The 23,840-nt window shown below is 41.0% G+C and overlaps 1 protein-coding gene across 2 annotated transcripts in view; it reads right to left on the reverse strand.

Annotated features, from left to right (window-relative positions):
* DOCK8 (dedicator of cytokinesis 8) overlaps window positions 1–21,300 on the reverse strand; it is a 249,849-nt gene extending 228,549 nt beyond the window's left edge. For both annotated transcript variants that reach the window (XM_024252561.3, XM_024252560.3), the window contains exon 1: window positions 21,018–21,300. In XM_024252561.3, coding sequence (XP_024108329.3) covers window positions 21,018–21,070 — 53 coding nt within the window. In that variant the 5' untranslated portion in view covers window positions 21,071–21,300. The remainder of the gene's footprint in view (window positions 1–21,017) is intronic.
* Window positions 21,301–23,840: the final 2,540 nt, after the last annotated feature.

The raw sequence follows: 23,840 nt of genomic DNA on the forward strand, positions 1-23,840 counted from the left end.
ACCTCTGGGAGCAGGGCACAGACAAACAAAAAGACAGCAGTAACCTCTGCAGACTTAAATGTCCTTCACTGACAGCTTTGAAGAGAGTAGTGGTTCTCCCAGCATGCAGCTTCAGATCTGAGAACGGGCAGACTGCCTCCTCAAGTGGGTCCCTGACCCCCGAGTAGCCTAACTGGGAGGCACCCCCAAGTAGGGGTGGACTGACACCTCACACAGCCGGGTACTCCTCTGAGACAAAACTTCCAGAGGAACAATCAGGCAGCAGCATTTGCGGTTCATGAATATCCGCTATTCTGCAGCCACCGCTGCTGACACCCAGGCAAACAGGGTCTGGAGTGGACCTCTAGCAAACTCCAACAGACCTGCAGCTGAGGGTCCTGTCTCTTAGGAGGAAAACTAACAAACAGAAAGGACATTCACACCAAAAACCCATCTGTACGTCACCATCATCAAAGACCAAAGGTAGATAAAACCACAAAGATGGGAAAAAAACAGAACAGAAAAACTGGAAACTCTAAAAATCAGAGTGCCTCTCCTCCTGCAAAAGAACGCAGCTCCTCACCAGCAACGGAACAAAGCTGGACGGAGAATGACTTTGATGAGTTGAGAGAAGAAGGCTTCAGACGATCAAACTACTCTGAGCTACAGGAGGAAATTCCAACCAATGGCAAAGAAGTTAAAAGCTTTGAAAAAAAATTAGACGAATGGATAACTAGAATAACCAATGCAGAGAAGTCCTTAAAGGACCTGATGGAGCTGAAAACCAAGGCATGAGAGCTACGTGACGAATGCAGAAGCCTCAATAGCCGATGCGATCAACTGGAAGAAAGGGTATCAGTGATGGAAGACGAAATGAATGAAATGAAGTGAGAAGAGAAGTTTAGAGAGAAAAGAATAAAAAGAAACAAACAAAGCCTCCAAGAAATATGGGACTATGTGAAAAGACCAAATCTACGTCTGATTGTTGTACCTGAAAGTGACGGGGAGAATGGAACCAAGTTGGAAAACATTCTGCAGGATATTATCCAGGAGAACGTCCCAAATCTAGCAAGGCAGGCCGACATTGAAATTCAGGAAATACAGAGAACGCCACAAAGATACTCCTCGAGAAGAGCAACTCCAAGACACATAATTGTCAGATTCACCAAAGTTGAAATGAAGGGAAAAATGTTAAGGGCAGCCAGAGAGAAAGGTCGGGTTACCCACAAAGGGAAGCCCATCAGACTAACAGCTGATCTCTCAGCAGAAACTCTACAAGCCAGAAGAGAGTGGGGGCCAATATTCAACATTCTTAAAGAAAAGAATTTTCAACCCAGAATTTCATATCCAGCCAAACTAAGCTTCATAAGTGAAGGAGAAATAAAATCCTTTACAGACAAGCAAATGCTGAGAGATTTTGTCACCACCAGGCCTGCCCTAAAAGGGCTCCTGAAGGAAGCACCAAACATGGAAAGGAACAACCGGTACCAGCCACCGCAAAAACATGCCAAATTGTAAAGACCATCAAGGCTGGGAAGAAACTGCATCAACTAACGAGCAAAATAACCAGCTAACATCATAATGACAGGATCAAATTCACACATAACAATATTAACTTTAAATGTAAATGGGCTAAATGTTCCGATTAAAAGATACAGACTGGCAAATTGGATAAAGAGTCAAGACCCATCAGTGTGCTGTATTCAGCATGTACAGAGACACACATAGGCTCAAAATAAAGGGATGGAGGAAGATCTACCAAGCAAATGGAAAACAAAAAAAGGCAAGGGTTGCAATCCTAGTCTCTGATAAAACAGACTTTAAACCAACAAAGATCAAAAGAGACAAAGAAGGCTATTACATAATGGTAAAGGGATCAATTCAACAAGAAGAGCTAACTATCTTAAATATATATGCACCCAATACAGGAGTACCCAGATTCATAAAGCAAGTCCTTAGTGACCTACAAAGAGACTTAGACTCCCACACAATAATAATGGGAGACTTTAACACCCCACTGTCAACATTAGACAGATCAACAAGACAGAAAGTTAACAAGGATACCCAGGAATTGAACTCAGCTCTGCACCAAGTGGACCTAATAGATATCTACAGGACTCTCCACCCCAAATCAACAGAATATACATTTTTTTCAGCACCACATTGCACTTATTCCAAAATTGACCACATAGTTGGAAGTAAAGCACTCTTCAGCAAATGTAAAAAACAGAAATTAAAACAAACTGTCTCTCAGACCACAGTGCAATCAAACTAGAACTCAGGATTAAGAAACTCACTCAAAACCGCTCAACTACATGGTAACTGAACAACCTGCTCCTGAATGACTACTGGGTACATAACGAAGTGAAGGCAGAAATAAAGATGTTCTTTGAAACCAGTGAGAACAAAGACACAACATACCAGAATCTCTGGGACACATTTAAAGCAGTGTGTAGAGGGAAATTTATAGCACTAAATGCCCACAAGAGAAAGCAGGAAAGATCTAAAAGTGACACCCTAACATCACAATTAAAAGAACTAGAGAAGCAAGAGCAAACACATTCAAAAGCTAGCAGAAGGCAAGAAATAACTAAGATCAGAGAAGAACTGAAGAAGATAGAGACACAAGAAACCCTTCAAAAAATTAATGAATCCAGGAGCTGGTTTTTTGAAAAGATCAACAAAATTGATAGACTGCTAGCAAGACTAATAAAGAATAAAAGAGAGAAGAATCAAATAGATGCAGTAAAAAATGATAAAGGGGATATCACCACTGATCCCACAGAAATACAAACTACCATCAGAGAATACTATAAACACCTCTATGCAAATAGACTAGAAAATCTAGAAGAAATAGATGAATTTCTCGACACATACATCCTCCCAAGACTAAACCAGGAAGAAGTTGAATCTCTGAATAGACCAATAACAGGCTCTGAAATTGAGGCAATAATCAATAGCTTACCAACCAAAATAAGTCCAGGACCAGATGGATTCACAGCCAAATTCTACCAGAGGTACAAAGAGGAGCTGGTACCATTCCTTCTGAAACTATTCCAATCAATAGAAAAAGAGAGAATCCTCCCTAACTCATTTTATGAGGCCAGCATCATCCTGATACCAAAGCCGGGCAGAGACACAACCAAAAAAGAGAATTTTAGACCAATATCCTTGATGAACATCGATGCAAAAATCCTCAATAAAATACTGGGAAACCGAATCTAGCAGCACATCAAAAAGCTTATCCACCATGATCAAGTAGGCTTCATCCCTGGGATGCAAGGCTGGTTCAACATATGCAAATCAATAAATGTAATCCAGCATATAAACAGAACCAAAGACAAAAACCACATGATTATCTCAATGGATGCAGAAAAGGCCCTTGACAAAATTCAACAACCCTTCATGCTAAAAGCTCTCAATAAATTAGGTATTGATGGGACGTATCTCAAAATAATAAGAGCTATCTATGACAAACCCACAGCCAATATCATACTGAATGGGCAAAAACTGGAAGCATTCCCTTTGAAAACGGGCACAAGACAGGGATGCCCTCTCTCACCACTCCTATTCAACATAGTGTTGGAAGTTCTGGCCAGGGCAATCAGGCAGGAGAAGGAAATAAAGGGTATTCAATTAGGAAAAGAGGAAGTCAAATTGTCCCTGTTTGCAGACAACATGATTGTATATCTAGAAAACCCCATTGTCTCAGCCCAAAATCTCCTCAAGCTGATAAGCAACTTCAGGAAAGTCTCAGGATACAAAATCAATGTATAAAAATCACAAGCATTCTTATACACCAATAACAGACAAACAGAGAGCCAAATCATGAGTGAACTCCCATTCACAATTGCTTCAAAGAGAATAAAATACCTAGGAATCCAACTTACAAGGGATGTGAAGGACCTCTTCAAGGAGAACTACAAACCACTGATCAATGAAATAAAAGAGAATACAAACAAATGGAAGAACATTCCATGCTCATGGGTAGGAAGAATCAATACTGTGAAAATGTCCATACTGCCCAAGGTAATTTATAGATTCAAGCCATCCCCGTCAAGCTACCAATGACTTTCTTCACAGAATTGGAAAAAACTACTTTAAAGTTCATATGGAATCAAAAAAGAGCCCGCATCGCCAAGTCAATCCTAAGCCAAAAGAACAAAGCTGGAGGCATCACGCTACCCGACTTCAAACTATACTACAAGGCTACAGTAACCAAAACAGCATGGTACTGGTACCAAAACAGAGATATAGATCAATGGAACAGAAGAGAGTCCTCAGAAATAATGCCACATGTCTACAACTATCTGATCTTTGACAAACCTGACAAAAACAAGAAATGGGGAAAGGATTCCCTATTTAATAAATGGTGCTGGGAAAACTGGCTAGCCATATGGAGAAAGCTGAAACTGGATCCCTTCCTTACACCTTATACAAAAATTAATTCAAGATGGATTAAAGACTTAAATGTTAGACCTAAAACCATAAAAACCCTAGAAGAAAACCTAGGCAATACCATTCAGGACATAGGCATGGGCAAGGACTTCATGTCTAAAACACCAAAAGCAATGGCAACAAAAGCCAAAATTGACAAATGGGATCTAATTAAACTCAAGAGCTTCTGCACAGCAAAAGAAACTACCATCAGAGTGAACAGGCAACCTACAGAAAGGGAGAAAATTTTCACAACCTACTCATCTGACAAAGGGCTAATATCCAGAATCTACAATGAACTTAAACAAATTTACAAGAAAAAAACAAACAACCCCATCAAAAAGTGGACAAAGGATATGAACAAACACTTCTCAAAAGAAGACATTTATGCAGCCAAAAAACACATGAAAAAGTGCTCATCATCACTGGCCATCAGAGAAATGCAAATCAAAACCACAATGAGATACCATCTCACACCAGTTAGAATGGCAATCATTAAAAAGTCAGGAAACAACAGGTGCTGGAGAGGATGTGGAGAAATAGGAACACTTTTACACTGTTGGTGGGACTATAAACTAGTTCAACCATTGTGGAAGTCAGTGTGGCGATTCCTCAGGGATCTAGAACTAGACATACCATTTGACCCAGCCATCCCATTACTGGGTATATATCCAAAGGATTATAAATCATGCTGCTATAAAGACACATGCACACATATGTTTATAGTGGCACTATTCACAATAGCAAAGACTTGGAACCAACCTAAATGTCCAACAACGATAGACTGGATTAAGAAAATGTGGCACATCTACACCATGGAATACTATGCAGCCATAAAAAATGATGAGTTCATGTCCTTTGTAGGGACATGGATGAAACTGGAAACCATCATTCTCAGTAAACTATCGTAAGGACAAAAAACCAAACACCGCATGTTCTCACTCATAGGTGGGAATTGAACAATGAGAACACATGGACACAGGAAGGGGAACATCACACACCGGGGACTGTTGTGGGGTCGGGGGAGGGGAGAGGGATAGCATTAGGAGATATACCTAATGCTAAATGACAAGTTAATGGGTGCAGCACACCAACATGGCACACGTATACATATGTAACAAACCTGCACGTTGTGCACATGTACCCTAAAACTTAAAGTATAATAATAATAAAATAAAATAAATAAATAAATAAAAAGAAAAAATAAATAAACCCCTAATTTGTTTAAAGCATTGGATGGTTTGATCGGCTGTTACTTGCAGCAGCTAAAAGCAATCCTAATTGATATAGGGGTGACCCTTCTAAGACTGCCCACAGCACATATTTTTCAGATACGTTAGTCTCTCTGTCTCTATTTTCTTTTTCTACTCATTTTTAATTCTCCCATTCCAGAACTAACACTAGGCAGCAGCAGTCATTGAGTTTCTAAGCTTATTTGGTGACTCTTGAAAATAAAGAGCTTGGTGACTCTTAATCATTTAATTTAGCCTCAAATCCTGCCTTTGGGGACATGTGGCAATTTTCAGTCACCTTCTCTCTCTGATACTCTCAAACCGCTGCTTTATCTCTGGACCAGACAGCTCTGCAATCTGGAGTCCGTCAATGTAATTACGGGATTTAAGAGCATCTCAAGGGATTATTAAGTTCATATACCTGCCTCCAGGCAGGACTATGTTTAGCTCTTCCAGACATATAGTTGTCTTCATGTCCCTCACAAAGCATGACTCACTTGGTAACTTTAAAGGAGTCAGTTTTATTTGGTCTCAGTTTCTCTGCCACTAAAATGGGTATTGTGATACAAGTAGGGAAAGACAAGACCTTCTGCTTAAACATTCTGAAATTTGAAACGGGATAGTATTAATTTTTTTGGTTGGGTGCTGTGGTTGGTTAAAATGACCAACTATTTTGCAGCTCCTCCTATCAAGAGGTTGATTGTATCCTCCTACTCTTTGAAGCTGAGTTGCCTTATGACTCGCATTAACCAATGAATGTGGTGGAAGTGATGTTGGAGAGTTCTAGACTTAAGCCTCAAGAAGCCTTGCAGCTTCCACCTTCATTCTCTTAGAATGTTCCCTTTACCAGCTAAGAATGCAAAAAAGACCAGCTAGGTTTCTGAACAACAAGAGACCATGTGAAGAGGGAAAGCTCAGCCAACAGTCAGCACCAAGGCCCTGGACTTGTGAGTGAGCCCATCTTAGACCCTACAGCTTCACTTGAGCCACCCGATAATGGCAGCCATGTGAATGTCTACAGGAAGACCAGCAGAATAACTGTCCAGCTGAGCCCAGCCCAAATTGCCAACCGACAGAATTGTGAGAAATAATAATGGCTGTTTTAAGTCACTAAATTTTGGGGTGGTTTGTTCGTTTCCCAGGACTACTGTAACAAATTACCACAAACTGGATGGCGTAAAACAAAAGAAATTTATTTTCTCAGAGTTCTGAAGGCCAGAAATCTGAACTCAAAGTGCAAGTAGGGCCATGCTCCCCTGAAAAATGTTGGGAAGGCAAAATTCAGCACACAGTAGGTGGCTTATAAATAGAAAAATATAATTATAAAAGTACTCTTTCCTGTAATTTTTCAAATTTAAACATACGAAGATAAATTTAAAAATAATAAAATTTTAAACAGTACCATGTTCTGAAGGGTAGTATGTCAGTGTCATGAGAGTTTCAAAATCTCCTGTAAAAAGTATCAAAATAGAATATTTTACTTATTGTTAGAAGTCTTAATGCTGGTGCAAAGAAAAATTTGTTGCATATTAGACAGCATAGGGTCTCTTGAATAACTTTACCCATATGTAAGAGTTTTTTTGGGAATAAAACACATCCTTCCTCTGTAAGATCAGCACATCCTTTGTTCAGCATTGTGTGTCATATTTGTGTAAAAGTCACAGCCTTGTAGGGGCCTTCTGGTTACCACTTGTCCCATTTCTCTTCTGCCTCATCCAACCTTTTTAAAGGAGTGGCCTCCACCAGCTTCCTCTATTTCCTCTGCATGAACTCCCTCTATAACCTTATGAAACCTGACTTCCTTCCCCACAACTCCGCTAAAACTGCTAATTCAGAGGTTTTCAATGACCACCTTCAGGGCAAATCCAATGGCTCTTTGCCCTCATAATTTGGCATGTGATCTTTGTAACTACCCTCCTAGCTCTCTTTTCTGATACTACAATGGTCTGCCATGTGCTGGCCAAATCCCCCCTCCTATCTTTTTGTATCTCTTCTTTTTGTATGGATTGACAGTGACTCTTCCTCTAGGCCCATTCCTCTTCTCTTCCCCTTATACTTTCCATTTAGAAAATTTACCCATTCTTCAGTCCCAATCTCCACCTCACAGATGACTTTTTAATCAACATTTTCCATCCTGACCTACCACTGATGCCCCAAGCTTGTATTTCAAGCTGCCCAACAGAAATGTTCTGTATTTTATGTTCATCCGTGTTAGGGTGGGCTAGGTTACGGTGAGATAACAAACAATCCAAAAATCTCAGTGGTTTATAAAAACAAAGACCTTCAGAGGGCAGCTGCAGCTCTGCTTTAATCATCTTTACTCCAGGATGCAGGATGACAGATCATCCACCACCTGGAACACTGCAGATTGTTTAGAATAGGAGAAAGATAATGTGACAAAGCCCAGGCTATCTCTTCACCTCCAAGTGACCACATCACCTTCAACAGGTGAAAAGCAAAATCCTCCCATAGGGAGGGACAGCAAATATATGTAAATGTACAGTCTACTACATCGTCTTAAACAAAACCTCTATGAGGGAAGTAAAAAATCATCCTCCCAAAACTAACTCTAATTTCCAATTTTCATAATTTCTCATTGGCATCATCCTTATCCCATTTGACCAGGATGGAAATCTTGTGCCATTTATTTTATAATTGCTTCTTCTTCCAGTTACAAAAGCATTCTTTGAGGAAAACTTGCAAAATATGCATGCATACATACACTCATACATGCATGTCCCAAGTACACAAAAGTCATCAATAATTCTACTACCCAGAGACAACACTCATGACATATTGGCGTATGTCCTTCTGGTTCTCTCCTTGTTATATGTATTGATTATTTATCTCTGCAGAGAGTTATGCATATATTTATTTTTTAATTAAAATGATACCATATTATGCATATAGCTTTCTGGCTATTAAAAACTTATCAAAATCATATCAATATTTTTTCCTTCTTATGTAAAAATATGTTTGGTACTGACTTGCAAACTTAAATATTCAGCCTTGACTTCTCCCCTGAGTTTCAGATTCCTAAATAAAACTGCATAGTGGGTAATTCTACTTGAATGTCTAACATGCATCTTAGACTCCGTATGTCCCCAGTTAAACCCTTGATTCACCCTAAAAGCCTGCTTCTCCTCCAGTCTTTTCAATCTCTGTTAAAAGCATCAATATCCAACCCTGGAGACATCTTGATTTCTCTTTTTTTTTTTTCATTGCCCCATCCCATATCTAATTCGTCAGCCCTAGCTCCAGAATGTATCCCAGAGCTGCCTGTTTCTCTCCTTCTCAGCTCTGCTCTCTAGTTTTGCCATCGTCATCTTTCCCCTGGATCCTCCACTGCCTCCCAGCTGGTTTCCTGGCTTCCACTCCTTACTTCTTTGTACAATTGATCTTTTAAACACAACAGTCAATCACATCATGCCCTGCTCCATAAACCATCCCATTTGATATGGTTTGGCTTTGTCTCCACCCAAATCTCATCTTGAATTGTAGCTCCCATAATCCCCACATGTTGTGGGAGATAATTGAATCACGGAGGCAGGTTTTTCCCCATGCTATTGTCATGATAGTGAATAAGTCTCACGAGATCTGATGGTTTTATAAAGGGCAATTCCCCTGCACACGCTCTCTTGCCTGCTGCCATTTAAGATATGCCTTTGCTCCTCATTCACCTTCTGCCATGATTGTGAGGCCTCCCCAGCCATGTGGAACTGTAAGTCCATTAAACCTTTTTTTCTTTATAAATTATCCAGTCTTGGGTATTTCTTCATAGCAATATGAAAATGGACTAATACACCATTGCACTTAGAATAACATTTAAATTTTTTCTATTGCCTTTAAGGCTTTTATGTGATTCGTTCTTTGCTAACTTCCCTCTTCAGCTCTCCTCCTCTCCCCTCATTCACTCCACTAGAGACAGGCCAGTTCTTGCTTTTCTTCCAACACATCAAACTTACTCCTGCCTCAGTCATGCGCTTGGTCATTCCCCCGCTTGATCTTGGCTCAGAGGTTTTTCTCTAAGAGATGCTTTCCTTGACCATCCCACCTAAAGAATCCATGCCCTCTCAATGGCCCTTTTACATTCTCTGCATCACACTTATTTTATCTGATGTTTCCTTGTTTATTTACTGGTTTATTTCTTCATTGTCTCCCCATTGGTATATTACTTTTTTTAGAATAAGAACCCTGTCTATCTTATTCATGACTCTATCCCCAGCACCTAGAATAGTGCTAGGCACATAGTAGGCTGTAAGCAATATGCATGAAATGAATGAATGAATAAGTATGTAGTTGCTTCCCACGTTCAGCTGATTCCTTTAAACTGTCTGCAGAAGCAGGCCCATTTTTTCGATTCTGATGACCCAGTCTAATCCCAGATCTCACTGCCTCACATGGGAATGACTGTGGCTCCCTCCTCACTCCTCCCCTGGAATCCCTTCCAATGCCTTCTGCACACTGCTAACTATTCTTCCCACCGTGTTTGTTTCATCTGTGAGTCACCTCCCTTCAGGGCCCAGCTGAGACTCATCTCCTCAGAGGTGTTGCCCTATTGTAGCCAGGGCTACAGGCTTCTCTCTCTCTGAGTTTTTGTCCTTACCCCTCCCCAGCCACACAATCAAACACTGTTCCCCATGCTCTCTAACTTTTGCATTTCTAGTCACCCACTCACTCCAGCTGGATTCTGAGGGCATAGGCTGCTTGTCTGTTTGCGTTTTGAATCTCCCATAATACCTAGAGAAAGTCATAGGCAATAAAATATCTTGTTGATCTGAATGAAATTATTGGACAGAGAATAAGATACAGGAGGTAAATTGGATACCCCATCTAAAGGGATCTGTGAGACCAGGTAGTTATTTGGAATGAAAGAGTAAGATATTAAACCAGCCAGCAGGTCAACAGGTGGGTGATAGTCTTGTTCCCATAGACAACAGATGGCCATCATCTTAAAACAACATTTATGTTAACCAGCAGATAAGGGACTCCTGCATTGTCAATGGACTTTGAGCCTGAGTTTTTCTGCTAGCATAGGTGAAAGTGGACTGCAATGCTAGTATAAATGCCGTATGATGACTAGTACCCCTTAGGGAGCTCCAGTTTGCCTTCCTGGGAAACCACAGACCCGAAGTGTAATTTCCTGAGGACAGCCCAACTTCTCTAGAGTGCTCATATTACACAGCAGAAAGCTGAGCAGAGAGAACTCAAAAAGGTCTGCCAAAGAAGGTTTTGGCCGTGTCCTGAATATTGCTCTGTATGGCAGTGAGAAGAAGCAGCGATTTAGGAAAAAGTATTTCTACTCGTGGCAGCAGAGGGACTGGGCCTCTCTGAGCAAACAAGAGAGTCAAGCTTGACCACTCAGTCATACGAAGGCCAAAATATCCACTTCAAGACTTCTGAGCAAATATCACATCTTCTTTTTGCTAATGTGCATACTTTCCTTAATTGAGTCTCCAAGCAATGAGGTAGAATTTTTATTCTGTGTTTTAAAACCATGTATTCAAAAATAAACATGTTATCGACTCAACTGCTTATCTTGGGTCAAATGCAAATCGTGGGTACATTCATCGGGGGAGAAAAATCTTTTTGAAAAATTTTCTGGTGATTTCAGGAAATGAGTAAGTGGTTATAATATTAAGGAGTAATTGAAAAACACTGTCAGAATGAACAGTTCTAAATAACCGTTGTTCTTTATAGTTTCCTGTATGCAGTACCATGCAATTTATTCTGATAAAGCTGTCTTTCTGAACTCACTTTTGGAACTCCTCTTTGCAATTACTTTCAGAACTATTTGACAAGGTACCTAAAAATCAGCTCCATTATTTCACGGCTATATGTTGTCTTTAACTCAAGCTGATATTATTTTATTTAATAGGCTTGCTTGAGTGCTAATGACTTTGGATCCCTCCAGAAGCTATACCATATATTGTTTATGGATATGCATATACACATACACCCCAAAAGTACACCTTTGTGTTAGTACTCTCAGGGAGCAGCAGGGAGAACAGAAATGGGCAACAGAATAACAGGGACTTCACATTTATCTGTAATGTTCTCTTTTTTAATTAAAAAAAAAAACTAAAGCAAAAGTGACAAAATGTTAACAGGTGTTAATTCTGTTAAGTGGAGACCCTTAGATACTTGCCATATTATCATCTATATTTTCTATATTTTTTGAAACTTTTCAAATAATAAAGCAGATTCTCCCTAAAAAAAAAAAAGAAGAGATTTTAAACCACCAAGCTTCTTTTTAAAAATAAATGTACTCCAGTCCCTGAGAATAATTCTAAAAGGATTTCCAAAAATGTTTTGGATAATGCTATTATGCCTAGTGGCATGACCCCAGAGAGGAATACTTTGAAGTCATGGAGGGCTATGAGGCCAGGGAAAGTGCCTTTCTTTTTCCAGCTCTCAATTTTGAGTAAATCTCCTCACTCCTTGCAGGCAGGCCCATGACTCACTTGTCTTTGTATTTCTGGGGCTTAGCACAGCACTTAGAACACAATAACCCTCAATGGCTGGCATGAGTGAATAAATGAACGAACTAACTAGCCTAGGACTTACAAGCCTACTAACTTACGAAGAGATGGGAGTGAGGTGGTAGAGTTTATTAACTTCTGTTTTTCTTAATTTAGTTCCAGTTTAGCTATTTGTATTTTTGGACTCTATCACAGAAGAACAATGAATTTTCCCCTTTGATGAGAATGACAGAAGTCGAAGTTTTTTGAGGTTTCTGAGCAAAGTGGTACTACTGTTTCCTTTTAGCCCCAGAAACCAATTCTAGAGGAAAAGGAACATTTAAAAAAAAAAGTATGAAAGAGGTCCATACTCTCTATTCTCTCATCCAAGTGAAAACACATACAATGAGTTATGTAATCTGGACTCTTATTTTGCGATAGAAAGGGATTCTGATTTTCCATTTGCTATTTTATTTAAAAGGGCTATGGCTTAGGCACCCAAAGGAGGAGGTAGATTGGATTACATTGTTAAGCAAAGTAAAAAGCACAGTTTAAAGTCTGGCAACTAGAGCTTACACCAAAATTAAGAAATAACTAAGTTGTTTGAACAATCTACCTTTATCATTAATCCACCTATTAAAGGAACAGAAGCAGAAAGTGAAAAAGGATAGAAGTTCTCACCATTTATGGTTGCATGTAAGGCAAAGAAAAAAGGAGAAATGCATGACTATTTTAATCCCTAAAGAATGACTTTAGAGTTCACTCTCTGACCTAGGAGAGAAGCTAAACAGGAAGAGGTTACAGGCATTTAAGAGAAGAGGTCGTCATAGGTGGGAATTGAACAATGAGAACACATGGACACAGGAAGGGGAACATCACACTTCAGGGACTGTTGTGGGTTGGGGGGAGGGGGGAGGGATAACATTGGGAGATATACCTAATGCTAGATGACGAGTTGGTGGGTGCAGTGCACCAGCATGGCACATGTATACATATGTAACTAACTGCACATTGGGCACATGTACCATAAAACCTAAAGTATAATAATAATAATAATAATAATTACAATAAAAGAAAAAAAAAAAAAAAAAGCATGTATATACATAATAAAAAAAAAAAAAGAGAAGAGGTCAACACTGGCAAATAAAGATTTAAAAGAATGATAAAACTCGGTGGGGGTGTGAATGTGGGGAAAGGAGCATTCGTACGGCCACTGGTAGGAGCAGAAACAGGTATACCTTTTCTGGGAGTCAATTTGGCAATCAAAAGCTTGAAAAATGTTTCTTTCCTATGACCAAACAATTATACTGTTAGAAATTTGTAAGGAGGTGTTTGCACTAGCACAGAAAAAAGTATGTATAAGACTGTTCCATCAAACTCTATACACTATTGTGAAAAGTTAGAACCTATCTCTTTTGGTTTTTTGTTTGTTTTTTTCTGAGACAGGGTTTCACCGTGTGGCCCAGGTTGGAGAGCAGTGGCGCAATCATAGCTCACTGCAGCCTCAAACTCCTGGTCTCAAGTGACCCTCCCACCTCAGCCTTCCACGTAGCTGGGACCACAGGCATGCACCACCCTGTCTGCCTAATGTTTTGTTTGCTTTTTGTAGAGATGGTGTCTCACTATGTTGCTCAGGCTGGTCTTGAACTCCTGGGCTCAACTGATTCTCCTGTGTCTGCCTCCCAAAGCACCGGGAGGCAGGTTCCAGGCATGAGCCACTGTGCCCAGCCTGGAACCTATCTTCATGCCCAATAATAGAAAATTAATTTAATAAATCATTTTACATCTAATCAACAGGATTTTATACAGCCTATGTAAATTATAATGTAGCTCTGTATTGATTTACATGCAGAGTTGTTCATGATTTTTTTTTTTTTTTTTTATGAGACAGAGTCTCGCTCTGTCACCCAAGGCTGGAGTGCAGTGGTGCGATCTCCGCTCACTGCAACTTCCGCCTCCCAGGTTCAAGCGATTCTCCTGCTTCACCTCCTGAGTAGCTGGGACTACAGGCACCTGCCACCACACCTGGCTAATTTTTTTTTTTTTTTTTTTTTTTTTTTGTATTTTTAGTAGAGATGGGGTTTCACCATGTTGGCCAGGCTGGTCTCAAACTTCTGACTTCAAGTGATCCACTCACCTTGGCCTCCAAAAGTGCTGGGATTACAGGCATGAGCCACAGTGGCCAGCCCTCCTGTATACTTTAAATCATCTCTAGATTATTTATAATACCTAACACAATGTAAATCTACGTAAATAGTTATCATACTATATTATGTATGGAATAATGACAAGAAAAAAGTCTGTACATGTTCAGTACAGATGCAACTATCTACATTTTTTTCCAAATATTTTTGATCTGTGGTTGGCTGAATCCAGGGATGTGCAACCGACAGATGCGGAGGGCCGGCTTTACTTTCCTATCTGTGATGATGAACATGAGAACAGACAGCTGGAGGAACTGGTTTTGTTGCCATCATTTCTCCTTTCTAATCTTGTGTTTAATCGTAATGCAGTGGGACATGACATAATGTCTTGTACCCTAGGCCAACTTTATCAATTTGCTTAGTTTCACCAGAAATGCTGCATCAACATGTGTTCATATATACTTTCAGAGGTGTCCATCTGTTTTTTGTCTATACCCCCCCGTTGTCGATACAGCAAATGGTACCACTACTGAGCCAACTCCAGAAGCACAGGAACCACACTTAAACACACTATATAAATTTCATGTGTTTACCTAGAGCCCAGAGAGCCTTTCTGCTGCTGACTGGGTAAGAAATTAGACTAGACCAGCCTAAACAACATGGTGAAACCCCATCTCTACTAAAAATACAAAAATTAGCCAGGTGTGGTGGTGCTCACCTGTAATCTCAGCTACTCAGGAGGCTGAGGCAGGAGAATCGCTTGAACCTGGGAGGCAGAGGTTGCAGTGAGCCGAGATGGCGCCACTGTACTCCAGCCTGGGTGACAGAGCATGACTGTCTCAAAAAAAGAAAAAAAAAAAAAGAAAGAAATTAGACTAGATGCTTGTGGGAACAGCAGTAGCACATTCCTGTTGCTTTAACCCTTTATCAAATAGGTCAAACATTAATAAGCACCTGCCACTGAAAAAAACTAAATGCTTTTGTTTCTTAGCTTTCTCAGCAAGAAGTCTGAGTATGGTCACATCCCTATCTTCTCATGGTCCCTTAAAGAGGATGGAAAGTTGAGGTGTTTTTAACATCATCTCATTCTATCACTACCTTTATGGGGAGTTGAGATGGGAGACTTGGTCCCCTGAGTTCTTCATCTTTCCCTGGGTAACTACATGTTACTACGTTTCTTTCCACTGGTCTATGAAGAAGTAAACATTAGCTTCATCAATATATGTAAATGGTCGGAACTCAAAGAACTACAAATGAAGAAAATTCACCCTGGTAGAAGGTTATTTCAGCATACATTTTGTAAGGCATCTTCAGAATAGCACTAGATGCCTAAAGCACAAATGGACCTTTTCCAAGAATCTGGAAGGAACCAATTCTAAATGTGAAAGACCAAAAATTCTGAGTCTGATTGCCCAAGCCCCTCTATTGGTCTTTGGTCCAGAACACATCAGACAAATAAAGCAATTCCTGAAAGCACACTACCTCACTCTGCCAGCCACCCCCACTACTGAGGAACAGCTCTGCTCTCACTGCAGATACACATCTATACATTTGAATACATATATTTTTATGCTTGTATTATCTTTGCAGATAAAATTAGCAAATACTTCTCAGAAAGCTCTCTGTAGCTCATTGTGCTCTGGTCATTATGCCCAAAATTATTGGGTTTGTTCCTTTTTTTTTGAAATAGAGTCTCGATCTGTCACTCAGGCTGGAGTGCAGTGGCGCAATCACTGCTCACAGCAGCTTCAACTTCCTGGGCTCAAGTGATCCTCCCATCTCAGCCTTCCAAGTAGCTGGGACCACAGGTGCAGGCCACCACAGCTGGCTAATTTTTGTATTTTTTGTAGAGACAGGGTTTTGCTATGTTGCCCAGGCTGGTCTCGAACTCCTGGGCTCAAGCCATCTACCAGCTTAGGCCTCCCAAAGTGCTAGGGTTACAGGTGTGAGCCACCATGCCCAGCCTGTGGTTGTTCTTAAATGCTATCTTTATGTAACTTTATTCTCTCTTCTTGTCACCTTGTTTTTGTCTTTCATAAAATCACTCTCTGATGTGATTATTATGCCTAATACTTTGTTCCTTTTTTATTTTTTATTTTATTTTATTTTGAAACAGAGTCTCACTCTGTCGCCCAGGCTGGAATGCAGTGGCACATCTCAGCTCACTGTAGTCTCCATCTCCCAGGTTCAAGCAATTATCCTACCTCAGCCTCCTAAGTAGCTGGGATTACAGGTGCACACCACCACACCTGGCTAATTTTTGTATTTTTTAGTAGAGACAGGGTTTCGCCATGTTGGCCAGGCCAGTCTTGAACTCCTGACCTCAGGTGATCAGGTCACCTGATCACCCATCGCCTTGGCCTCCCAAAATGCTGAGATTATAGGCGTGAGCCACTGCACCCAGCTGTTTGTTCCTTTTCTGAAAGGATGAAATGAAGGTATATAAAGTTCTTAGCTCAATATGTAGCACGTACTAAATAATCAATAAATGTTACTTATTATTTTAAAATAAAACTGAGATGGCAGCATGGTATAATGATTAAAAGAGAAGATTCTGGAGCCAGGCTGCCTGCATTTGAATCTCAGCTGTGACCTTAATTAGTTGTTTGTGACTTTGGACAATTTCTATAGCTTCTCTGCACTCAGTTTCTCCATCTGTAAAATGGAGATAGTCATTGCTCCTATTTCATAGAGGTGAATGAGTTATGATATGTAAATATTTAGAACTGTCTCTGCCACACAGAAAGCATTCTAGAAGTGTAAGCCATTATTTTTTCTTCCTTTCAATCCTGACTATTCACAAGAGGGTTAATGTTTTTTTCTGCATTCTACACTTTTGTCCTCTTTATCCAAGGTTCTTATTTTACTTGAATATTTGATCAAATTTTACATCTATTCTGTATTTGAAAGACACTAAGATTTTGTTTAATAAATTTTCAGAGTACTAGTAATAATTTTTATAATCTACAAAGGCACTAAATTCCAGTAAGAAAAAAGGCAATTAACAAGACTAGATGTTCCTACAAGTACCGTGTTATGACATTTAATGCAGCAGCCCCTGAAATCCCAAACGCAAACGTTATTATGAACTGCCTAAGATCTAGTCTTTCCTTGGCACGCAAGTCAGCAACAATAAAATGGAAATGAAGACAAGTATACAGCACTTACAAGAAAATTAATTTCACCTTTCTACCTCAGAAACATTCAGTGATGGGTCCCTTCTCTTATATCTTCCTGAGCTGCGGGTTCTAGCGAAATGCTTAACCATAACAAGTTATACAATTACACTTGGCACTCAAAACCAAACAAGTCCCATATGATGACTTATAACACATGAAATTTAGAATTTATAAGCGCATGAGAGGCCAGTGCCAACAGAATTTAAAGACTGTGGGCTTCTTCTCAGACTGTGAGATAGTCTGCTCACTCCTTCTGGAGACTGGTGTGTACAGAACTGAACTCTTTACAAATAATATTTTTAATATATCAGATTTGAATACTTCATTAACAGGAAGCACACTGGTTTTATCCCACAAATATTTTTAAGGGATAGTTTACACCATGCTGAGTAGTAAGGTGAAAAACATGAGCACATGCTGAATGTACTAATGGCCATATTTCAACACAGTCTTATTTTTGGAATTTGATCTATTTAAAAAAAATAATAGGCATGTAAGGGAAAACATTTCTTTTCCACCTTCAACATTGCAAAACATCACATTGTTAATGTTTATATATTAAACACTAATCAGAAACAGAACACTTTGCCAATGCTGCTACCAAAATGATGATATTTTAAGAATTAATTCCCCTCTTGCTTTAAAGGAAATTCTTGGGATACATGCATCAAAATAACAATAGGCCCAATTAAGAGCACAGTCTTTGGAGCAGTTTGCAATCCCAGCTCTGCCATTGCTGGTTGTATGGTCTTGAAAAAATTACATGGCCTTGTGCAGCTGTATCTCCAAGATTTCTTTTCCTCTTCCGTACAAGACTTCATGAGTTTGATAGGCTTTTTGTGAGAATTTAATCATAAAATCCATTAACTGTATAATATAGTGTCTGGGACACAATAAGTAAACAATAAATGGTGAAATTAAATGATATATTAATACTAGGTATGTCCTTATTAATCTGCTCCTTTGAATAATAATTTCTGCCAAGTTCCTTAGCATAACTCTCCCACACAATACACAGAGTGCTTCAAAAAGGAAAACAGAACTCTAAGAATAGGAATTTCCAATCCATTTTCTTGTCTGAGGATTATAGAACCTTTTATACTTTATTTAACTTGAGGGGGCTCTTCTTGATCAGATTTCATCACATATTTTCTTCCATTGAATGTGTTTTGTGTTCTCAGCACCAGATGGAAGGCACAGGAGGGGAAACATTGGCCCCAAGAAAGCTCCCAGCCAGCCACTGGCATCTCCATACCTAACCCAAACTGATCTCAGCCTGAAGCTCTCCAACTTCAGCTTTCCTTCCTACCTTTCTATCTTAGGCTCTCAAAGATGGTGATGATGGAGATGATGACAGCAATGAAGCTGATTGTTCATGTTAATGATGGTAACTAAGAATTATTTACCATTTATTCTGAGCCAGACACCACAAGCAACATGCAATCAACATGAAAATCATTAACAAGACATTTTGCATTATTTTTTCTGTACTGTCTCTGAATTCCAATGTGTATTTTACACATCCAGCACTTGGCAATTCAGACTTTGTGCCTATTATTCATTTAATCCTCCCCACAGTCATAAGTAGGTACTACAATCATCTCTACTCGGCACATAAAGAAACCAAAGCTTAGAGAAGTTAAGTAACATGTCCAGTGTTGCTCAGTGACTTTGTAGCAGACAGCCAATTTGCAAGCAGATCAGACACTAACCAGGGCCTTTATTCTTAACCCCCAGGTGACACCGACCCTGCAGTTGCTTGCAAGACTGTCTATAGGATTAGTCCAGGTCTTGGCCACTCACCCCAGATCAACCCTGCCCAACCCCATAGTTTCTAACATCTTTCTGCCCAAGTCACACTTCCTGACCTAAAATTCACAGAGACAGAGGATCAGTAGCTATGGCAAATAATACACCCATCAGTAACTTCAGTTTGATTCCCTATATTCCCTGAACGAATTGCCCCTCCTGGCATGCAACAGCTATGAACCCTAATGTAGAAAAAAAATCTCATAGGGAGATCCCTGATATACTTCATGCCTTGTTTTTGCTTTTTTGTGTGTGTGTGTCTGTTTTTTGAGATAGGGTTTCACTCTCTCACTCAGGCTGGAGTGCAGTGGCATGATCACAGCTGTGATCCTCCTGGGCTCAAGCGATGCTCTTGCCTCAGCCTCTTGAATAGCTGGGGCTACAGGTGCATGCAACCACACCTGGCTAATGTTTTAAAATTATTTTTTTTGTAGCTACAGGGGTCTCACTATGTTGCCCAGGCTGGTCTCAAACTCTGGGCTCAAGTAATCCTCCCAAGGCCTCCCAAATTGCTGGGATTAGAGGTGTGAGCCACGGCACCCAGCCTTTTTATGCCTTTTGACCTAGTACATTTTGGCATCCAACATTAATATGCAATATACATAAATAATTAAACTCATTTTACAGATGACGAAATAGTAAGGTAAGAGAAACAGTTTGCTGGCAGTTACATATCAAGTGGAAATAAAATCGTCAATAAAGCTCAATATGCCCTCTAGAAGACCTTACCGCCTTGTTTTTCTGGGCTTTTAATTCCTTATTCAAACCTCTTCACACACTAACAGCACAAAGATGAACCTACGGTGGAATCCACCTTTCACAGGCTCAGCTAAATGAAGATTAACAAATCGGACAGCCCTGTGCGCAATAGAATAAGTTGACACTTCAGAATGAGTTTCCTATTATCTTTTAACTAGACAGTCTAGCTTTCTCAGGGCAAGACAAAAATGTCCCAACTACTTGTCAGCAGTTTTCAGTGGAGGAAAAACTGCAGTTAAAGCACCTTTACTGAGAACTTTGAGCAATTTAGTTTGTGCAATTTAGTTTGAGCATTTAGTTTGTGCAATTTTGATTAGGAATTGGATGGTGAGTTGGGATCCCCCAGTCCTTAGTTTTTTTGCTGGAGTCCTGTAAATCTCAAAATGTCAGCCACAGGCCATTTCTTTTGGTTTATTTAAGTGGAGATTTTTTAAAAATCACTTTTTCCACTTCATGGCTCCTTTGGACCAGCGTATAAAAATAGCGATGCCACCAGGAGCCAAACTCTTTCTGGAATAATGAAGCAGGAGAGGACAGAGCCTTGCTCAGGACAACAGAAGTCTTGCAGCCTACCTCAAACGCAACTCTCATTTCAGCCACTTCACTTCTTCCCCCCCGCTCAGACTTGCCTCAAAGGAAGGAGCCGTTTATGAGACACTCCGTGGCGTGCCCAACACGGTTACCCCGGCGCCTATCACCCTCCTGGGACCCGGCCACCTGTAAGAACCTGGAGGGCGGAGCGGGCGAGGTTGTTCGGGGAAGGGATCCCCGGTGGCTGAGGACATCCAGGAGCACCGAGATTCTTGGGGAGGACCTAGCCGGGCCCAGCGCAGGAGCCACCGCGCGTCCAGCGGCTCCACCGCCGCAGCCTCGGGAACCGGGCGCCCCAGGTCTCAGGCGCGCCCCGCCGCGGACGCGAATGGACTTGTCCGGCCTCGGCCCCTGCAGCGATGCTCTGCGCCAAGCCAGTGCTGGGCTGTCCGGCCGCGACCTGCCGCGCCGCGGGGGGCGTCTTACCTGTTGATCTTGAGCGCGAACGCGCGGCGCTCTGCGCTCGGCAGAGTGGCCATGGCCCGCCGGCGGTTCGGTGGCTTCTAGGGTCGTGGGGTGCGGAAAGCGGAGGCCCGGCGCGCCGCAAAGTAGCCGCGGAACATGCCAAGCCAAGCGCAAACCTCATCTGTCAGTCGCAGCTGGAAACTTCCGCATTTCCACCTTCTAAGCTGAAATCACCCCGGGGGAGGGCCCAAGCTCCGAGCAGCGACGGCCAGCACCGCCACCCGGCCTGGCACGCAGGCAGCGGCGGGCGAGGAGGGCGTGGACCCAGCGCGGAACTGGCCTCCGGATACTGGGGCAGACGGCGCGCTCTGCCCGGGGCCGCTGACCTCCGCAGAAAGGAGCGCGGGCGGACGACAGGCGACCACGGAGCGCAGGCCGGAAACTCCATCTGCCCGAAGCTGCGAGGCTGCCAGGGAATGTGGGCAAGTCAGGGGAGCCCCACAAAGTTGGCGGAGCCCCACAAAGTTGGCGAGGTGGGGAATCAACCCAGGGATTCTTAAGGCTAGGTGTTATTAAGGGTTGACACCATTCTCGAAGAAGGCAGCCAAAAAAAAAGAAAAAGAAAAAGAAAAAAAAGTTAGTGGAATCTATCAGGATTCAAATCAACTTTTGCAAGCAATATGCCCATCATCCTTCCTGAGACACTAAATAAATATAATGGATTCAAACAAGGAATAAACATTATGAGTTCTCAAAAAATGTTTTCGTTACAACCTGGCTTGAATGCTTTTCTCTGGACAAACACTGAATGCGGCATTCTTGCGATTCAAGGGTACACTGCGTCCAGGTTTATTTCAGTTTCAGACTGAGGTCTGCTAAGAAGCCCAGCCTCAAACTCAAGATAAAAACAGAAAAGTCCCAGTGTTGACTGGAGTGGAAAAGCCCGTGTTCATTTCAAGTTGCCAGCATTCTGCTCTAACCTGTGCTATATATCTAGTAGAGCACTCTCCATATAATGCCTCCATTTACCAACTTGCTCTTAAAAAATACCAAAGCAGGCCGGGAGCAGTGGCTCACGCCTGTTATCCCAGCACTTTGGGAGGCCGAGGCGGGCGCATCACGAGGTCAGGAGATCGAGACCATCTTGGCCAACGTGGTGAAACCCCGTCTCTACTAAAATACGAAAAATTAGCTGGGCGTGGTGGCGCACGCCTTAGTCCCAGCTACTTGGGAGGCTGAGGCACGGGAATCACTTGAACCCGGAAGGCGGAGGTTGCAGTGAACCGAGATCTGCCACTGCACTCCAGCCTGGCGACAGAGCAAGTCTCCGTCTGAAAAAAACAAACAAACAAAAAAAAACCAACTAAAGCAAAGTATTTTTGGTTCAAACCTGCACTATTTAATATGATAGCCACTAGCCACATGTGGCTATTGACCACTTGGCATTATGGTTAGTCTGAATTGCCAACTGCTGGGTGTGTAAAATATACACTGGAATTTAAAGACAGTGCAGAAAAAATAATGCAAAATGTCTTGTTAATGATTTTCATGTTGATTGCATGTTAAATGATACTTTGGATATAAAAAAATTATTAAAATTAATTTCACCTGTTTGTTTTTCCTTCTTGAAAATGTGGTTTGCATTTTTAAAAATGTAAAATCACATATGTGGCTCACATTTGTGAGCCTCATTATATTCCTATTGGACAGTGCCAGTCCAATACAACCCAATTTGTAACCTAATACTAAAATCCGCCTAAGGACTATATTCAGTCTCTTCCTGATATAGCCTTCCTTTCTGGTTTCAGCTGTGTCAGGTAGTTTAGTAACTTTTCAGTACTGGTTAGGTAACTCCCCGCCCCCCAATGCCCACCAAATATCAGTGCCCTTTTAAGCATATAAGACAAAGTTCACTGCATAGACTACAATAGACTACATATGAAAACAAACCCAAAGAAAAATAAAGCTTTTTTGAAATTTAGAGTTTCTGACTTTCAAAACTCTCCTTATTTACTACATTGGAATTTATGAGCAAACATTTGGATAGCAAAATACAAAGAGAACAAACGTGTAAGTACTTCTTCAAACTGAGACTCAACGAATGATGGATGATACATAGAAAACATCTATGTTTTTGCCCCAGAGGCTTCGGTCCACGGTGTACTATGTCAGCCTTTCAGATGAACTCCTCTGAGTTTCTAAATGTTTATGACATATACTTTCATATAGAACAAAAATATACTGGTTTCACACAAACATAAATAAAATGTAATGAAAGCATCTCAAATTTTCAGCATTTGCAATCAAGGAAACTTTTTGGGTGAATGTGGGAATCATAAAATCTTCCATCTTGCCTCAGATCATACTGCAGTAGATTTAGTATTTGGTACCTAACCATGAAGGTTAGGCCAGCATTATTATCCTCTGTGCTGTCAATTTCCTGATGGTTAGAATTGTCTCCAGATTTCCTTAACACTATTTTAACAATTCACCATGAATGTGTTATCCATTAATTTAGTCAAATGCCTATTTTCAAGTTTGATCTGCTGTTAGATACATTCACATATCACTGGCAAATAGCCATCCAAGTGCCTTTCTTCCTTATTCTCACTGCCTCTCGTTTTCCATCAGCCTTCTGTCCAGAGAGAACTCTGGGAGGCCTCCTTCTTTCCGCATCTGATGGTCTCTCTTGGCCTTCCTGTTTCTCTGTATCTTTGTGTCATTCAATTTTGTTTTTCATCTTCATACAACTCTTCCCTTGACTTCTATCTCAGACCATACATCAATTATCCTAAATTCTCTAGTTTTCCCCACATCTTCTTCTTACCTCCCCAGAAAGCCAAC

Source organism: Pongo abelii, chromosome 13 (assembly GCF_028885655.2).
Source record: "Pongo abelii isolate AG06213 chromosome 13, NHGRI_mPonAbe1-v2.0_pri, whole genome shotgun sequence".
In the NCBI taxonomy this organism is placed as follows: Eukaryota; Metazoa; Chordata; class Mammalia; order Primates; family Hominidae; genus Pongo; species Pongo abelii.